Source organism: Orycteropus afer, unplaced genomic scaffold (genome assembly GCF_000298275.1).
Source record: "Orycteropus afer afer isolate SDZICR_OR568_19922 unplaced genomic scaffold, OryAfe1.0 scaffold00411, whole genome shotgun sequence".
Lineage (NCBI taxonomy): Eukaryota > Metazoa > Chordata > Mammalia > Tubulidentata > Orycteropodidae > Orycteropus > Orycteropus afer.
In genome coordinates, this window is record NW_006921998.1 from 779,013 (window position 1) to 785,243 (window position 6,231).

Consider the following 6,231-nt stretch of genomic DNA (forward strand, 5'->3'; position numbering starts at 1 on the left):
TATTTCTACTTTGTAATTTGCAATCACACTGGAAGATGATGCTAGAAAGTGAGGACTCAGAAACACATTTTCCTGTAATAAAGAGGGAAGAGAGGACAAGGGACACAGCACTGGCATGCATAAGCAGCAGCAGGGAAGGAGACTGATTGATTAGCGACCAGACACCTCTCCCCAGGTATGTCCTGAATGGGCCTCACGGAAGAAGTGACTTGACTGAAAAGGGAGGGAGCAAAAGGTGGTGAGGACTGAATCACAGCAGCCAACAGCACGCAGTCAAGCGCCACCTGTAACAGGCTTCCCACCAAACGTCTGCATTGCTGTACCCGGCCATTGACATCCCACAAGGCAGCATCACTTGCTCACTTCCACTTTCCAGGAAGATAATTTGTTGAGGACTGGATCGTGCCCCTAAAAACATCTGTGCTGCAGTCTGAACCCTTGCACTCGTGAATATCACCTTGTTTGGGGAAGCAGGGTTTTCCTTTACAGACGTTATCAGTAATGAAGTCATACTAGAGCACAGTGGGTCCTAATTCTAATCGTCCCCTACTAAAGAGAAGACAGACATGGAAAGTCAGTCTACACCAGAGGGAAGTAGCTTGTGAGGGTTTAGCTACAAGCCAAAGAATGCCAAGAAACAGCTGGGGCTACAGACGCTGAAAGAGACAAGCAAGCATGCTCCCTGAGAGCCTCTGGAGGCCGAGAACACACACCAGCTGACACCCTGAATTTGGACTAAAAGCACAGCATGGCCAACTGTGAAACAAAACTCACTCTTCTTCAAGCCACCTACTTTGTGGTATTTTCTTATGGCAGCCCGAGGAAACTAAGACATAGTGAAGGCTGGGCAACAATCAGTCACTCATCAAACTCTTCACAGGCCACTGTCATAGAAAGTTATTTTCTTCCTAGGCATGAAAGTGACCCAGCAGGAGGACTTCACACCATTGAGCCTTGAACAGCAAGTCCCTTCGGATCTTCTAAGGTAAGGGAGGGTCAGAAGAGACTCCGAGAGGGACGAAAAATGTGAGGAAAGCAATTCTGAGAGGACCAGCAATGCTGACCCCTGCCTGAGCAAGGGACAAGACGACCTATCTCCCAGTCCTTAGGTCTCCTTTCTTCAGAGCATGTTTCCTGGAAGCCAGGCTTTATAGGGATCCATGAACCACTAGCTTCAGAACCACCTAAGACACCTGTTGAAAAATGCAGGTTTCTGGGCCCCGCCCCCATACTTCCTTAACAAGCATCTCCGAGCACAGGCCCAGGCTTGACATTCCTAGCAAAGCTTCCCAGTGATTCGTGCCCTCATTAAAGTTTGAGGGTCACTGCCCTAGGGTCAGTGGACAGCCCCTTATCTTTGAAGCACACATTTAGAAAAGGAATCGTATACAGGCCCAGTAACTGGTTTTGAAATTCATTTTCTAAATGAGGAACACTTCTTCAAATAAACATCTAGGGCAGGAGCTGGTAATGGGAAAACGAAGCCTTTCTGGTGGGAAAGGGGAGTAAGGAGGGGCACTGGAGCCCTGCGGTGGGGAGCTAAGCCAGCTCCACCTATTTGCAGGCCTCTCCCCTCCAGATAACACTAGGCTAATCTGAAGGCCACTGTGTGGTCTAGGTCTTCCCAAAGTGTAGACACCCTAGCAAGGTCAGCGGCCCTCTCAATAGTTCTTGTCATAGGAAAAGCAGAGCTCTGGGGAGAAATGTGAGGGTTCACAGATCAATGTTACTGACCCATAAGGGCTCAAAACAAGTCTCTGTAGCTCAGTGGTTATCCTGTCCTTTTCTCTCTGCAGAGACGGGAGGGGGGTGGGGATGGAGGCGGTTTCGGAAGCAAAGGTCTTTGCTGGACTTGAGTCTGGGAAACAATCCAGTGTGACTCCTTCTCTCTACATACCACTTCTCCCTCACATCTCCTGTCCCACTCCTCTCAGCAGACATCCCTGCTGCTTACAAAACTCACAGCTGTCCAGCCGAGTCCAACTTAGAGCCACCCACAGGACAGAGCAGAACCGCTCCACAGGGCTTCTGAGGCTTTAAATCTTGACAGAAGCACACTGCCTCATCTTTCTCTCACAGAGCCAGAGCAGCTAATGGGTCTGAATCACCAACGTCTCGATTAGCAACAAAACGCTTAGCCACTGTGCCACCCGGGGTCCTCCCTTGCTACTTACGCCCTGCCCCAACCCCACCCCAAAATATCAATCTTCACGAAAGCTGGGACGCCTGTTTCAGCTCAGCATTTCATCCTGTGCTTAGAACAATACCGAGCACACAGGTGTGGACAGTGCAACAGATGCCTGTTAAACTCCCGAACATCTGAATGAAGGAAGAACATGAGTCGTCTTCCATACTACTGTGCGAGTTCTTCGGAGTCCGAGCTGTAAGAAATGGATTTCCACAGAGCGCTGAAACACATGAGGCTGCCTCCAGTTACAACCCCCCTGAGCTTACGGGCAAACATCCACCAGGATTCCCTTCCTCCTGTCCTGAGACTTCCCACACGTCTGGGTCCTGGAGTGTATCCTCACACCACCCTGAAGCTTGGTGAGCTTTCATCTCCAACCACCCCTAACCTCAGCACAGCAATCATACAGATTCGCCATCACGCGATCTCTCTACGTGCTTGACTAGGTGGTTTCTGGCGTGTATCAGAGCCTCTCTGGAGAAAGAACATAAATATATACCTCTGGGAGCTCTTGGGCGGACAGGCCAAAGAGAGAACATTGGGGCTGTGATCAAAATGTATCTCAGCTCTGAGCTACAGAAGAATGCAGGCAGGGAAATCCTAAACCCAAACCAAACCCATTGCCATCGAGTCAATGCTGACTCACAGTGACCTTACAGGACAGGGGAGAACTGCTCCACAGGGTTTCAAAGGCTGTAAATCTTTATGGAAACAGACTGCCTCATCTTTCTTCCACAGGACCACTGATGGGTTCAAACTGCCAACCCCAGCCAGGATTTCTGTCTTTGAATCACTACATGCAGCAAAGGATTAATCTTGATAAAGAAACGACTGGCCTCAACCTGGCTCCTAGGAAGTAACCTCTAAGCCCTTAAAACCTTCTGACTCACAAGAGTGTCTCTGTTTACCAGGGGGACTTAGGCCAAGGTAGAAGTCTATAGTCTATACTAATTATGTGATTCATTGTAGGGGTCGTGCCCTATGCACTATCAGCTTTACTTCCAAAGGGGCTGGACACTGTAGTCAGCCACTCAGCTGGTCAGCCATGCCTAGGTGAATCCTAATGAAATCCCCAGACACCAAGGCTTGGATGGGCTTCCCTGGTGGGCAATACTCCATGCATGGCTGCCCCGTATTGCTGCTGGAAGAAGTGAATGCTGTTTGCACCCCAAAGCTGGAAGAGGATAAGCAGAGGCTCCTCACCTGCTCTGCCCTGGTCCAGGCCTACTCTCCTCTCCCCCTTGCTGACGTGATCTGGATCCTGTCACTACGATAAACCATAACTCAGATACAGCAGCTTTCCTGGGTTCCCCGAGCCCTGCCAGCAAATCATTCAGCCTGAAAGGGACACCTGAGGGCCTCTCAAACTGCAGTGTCCAGTGTATACTGTGAGAAGGACTAAACTCCATGTAACAGGAAAAGGTTCATCATGAATGCTGTTCAGACTCTCCACAAATCTCACAAAGAAAAAGGAAAATAGTGAAAACATGACTTTAGAAGTACACATCACACAAGTGGGTGCACCACCACTTCTCATAATTCACAGCTAATCATCATGGGCCTAAAGCCATTACACTGCCTATAAAGCATTATCCATTCAACTTGCCCTAACTTTTTATGACAACCTTCAGCTCTGCTCATGTAGGTGCTTCCATTTCCAAAAACAAAAACAAACAGAAAACAAAACCTAGAAAATGTTGTCCATTAGTAACATGTTTTCTAAACCACTAGGTCTGATGTTATATTTTCTGGGGAAAAAAAACAAAACCAAACTCACTGCCATCGAGTCGATTCTGACTCACAGTGACCCCTCCTTGGGTTTCCGAGGTGGTATCTCTACGGAAATAGATTGCCCAACCTTCCTTCCACAGAGCAGCTGGTGGGTTTGAACCGCCAACCTTCTGGTTAGCAGTCAAATGCCTTAGGCACTATACCATGGATGATATAAATATTTTAAGGTTTTTAATTATTTTAATGATTAATGTGAAGCCATCATCATAAGGAGGTAAGAACAGTGCATAATAAATGTACACAAGCACTCCCTACCCTTTTCAGTACTTACGCTTGTAAGCAGATGTTTCAGATGGTCATTTAGAGAAGGACCAACCACTGCACTTAACTGCATCAAAGCATTCAGTCCCCTTTCAAACACGTCATCATCCGCGTGGACCTGTGAGGTTGGTTGAGGAGTGGGGGTAGGAAGATTGGAAAGAGAAAAGGTTAGGAATGTTAGCAGAAAGAGTAGTAACTAGAGGAAAAATTAATAGTGATCACTTAAAATTAGAAGATAACCAATCAGACTCCAAGTTTAAAAAGTAATCATTAATTGAAGATTAAAAAACAAGGACACAGAAACAAATTTTCAGCCTGACTGAAGCATTAACAAAGCTATTCCACAGCAGACAGACAGACAGACTGGAGGCTCCTTACTTTCTCTAATCACTCAAAATGTCCTCTTTCACTTTTAACAATCTCTGAAGTGTGATCAAGTACATAATCATCTTGGCCTGAGTAACAGTGGCCTATTCTGCAAGCATAGCACAGAGCAAAACGACAGGCAGAGGACTAATTCACATCACACTTAGAGACAAACAAAGGACAGACTCTAAAGGCACCTTTCTTTCTCTTCTCTCACGCACTGTTGAAACAGAAAAGGCAAAGCCACACAGGACGTACCAGAGCCGCCTTCAGCACAGGAGTCAGTCTGGGGAGCAAGGGCACAGCCTTGTCAGAAGCACCTTTGACCAAAAGCAGCTCTCTGAAACCCTCCTTCGACACAAAGGTGTACGGATGCTTAGTCTCTCTCAGGCCCTGCAAAAGGCAAGCAAAACTTACTCTCCATTTTGTCATGTTAACAAAAACAGTGAATCCTTACACAAGTCTAAGTAAAAATCAAGTTTCACTATTATGTTTTCCAAACCATACCAGGAGCTCTGGTAGCGCAGTGCCTAAGGAACTTGACTGCTGACCAGAAGGCTGGCGGTTCAAACCCACCAGCCACTCCTCAGTAGGAAGGTTGGGCAATCTACTTCTGTAGAGATACTGCCTCAGAAACCCAAGGAGGGATCACTATGAGTCAGGTCCGACTTGACAGCACGTAACAATAGCAACCATACTCGTCTCAGTTACACTGAGAAATAGGGGAACAAAGGACATACATGAGACAGAAAGACTCTTATCCACAGGAGGGAAGAGAGAGAGAAGAGAAGAGGCAGGAAGAGGAAAGCAAGGAATAAAAAAGGAAAGAGAAAGGAAGAAATTAAATACAGAAAGAAAAGAGAAGGGAGGGAAAGAGGAGAGGGAGCAAAGGAGTGGGAGAGAGAAAAGACAGGCAAATGGAAAGAAAGAGGCAAAGATGATACTCATTGGGATACGAAGCAAGTATTGTGTACACACCTCAAACACTGCCTAAAAGGACAGCAAGTTAGTTTAAATATACGTTGACAGCCACTACTCTATGAATGCATAACTGTTGGACCCTCCACTGATTTTGGAACTTGTTTCATCCATTTCTAAAATCCTTCAAATGCCTGTATTTTAAAGCCTTTAAGCATGATGCCTACTTATTCAGTCTTATCTTTACCATTTCCAATTGTACTTTTCCTTTACATCTAAATATTTTATATTAAAATCCAAAGAAGGCAAAGATTTTATAACGTGCAAAAGCATTTTAAGATTTCAAATATCATTTTTAATACTGGAATTTGAAATGCAAATGTGAAAAAAACCTTGTGTGAATCACTTCTCAGGCCTTTCATCTAAATGTGTTAGAAACAATTCGATAGTGCTCTTAATGTGATTTTACCAATCAGTGAGTCAAGATAAAAAAGACATCTGATCCTACAGAAAAGATTTAAGAAAGCAATAGGAAGCTTCTGACTCTAGCAATTACTTGCGAAATAAGAAAGGTACAAAAGGCTGCCAAGTCCCACCCAGAAGTACTAAGATTCAACCACTTTGTTCCTCTGACCAAACTTTGTTTCCAAACAGTGATCACACACGTCCTTCCCTTGTGGGCAGTGATGTGGGCAGGCCAAAAGCTG

General features: G+C 45.9%; 1 protein-coding gene across 1 annotated transcript in view; it reads right to left on the minus strand.

Annotated features, from left to right (window-relative positions):
* The window catches only part of PACRGL (parkin coregulated like), a 20,276-nt gene that overhangs the window by 4,467 nt on the left and 9,578 nt on the right, over nt 1-6,231 (minus strand). Inside the window, exons 5-6 of the mRNA XM_007953768.2 lie at nt 4,865-4,999; nt 4,251-4,358 (exon numbers count right to left, since the gene is read on the minus strand). Of these exons, the coding sequence (XP_007951959.1) occupies nt 4,251-4,358; nt 4,865-4,999 (243 nt within the window). The remainder of the gene's footprint in view (nt 1-4,250; nt 4,359-4,864; nt 5,000-6,231) is intronic.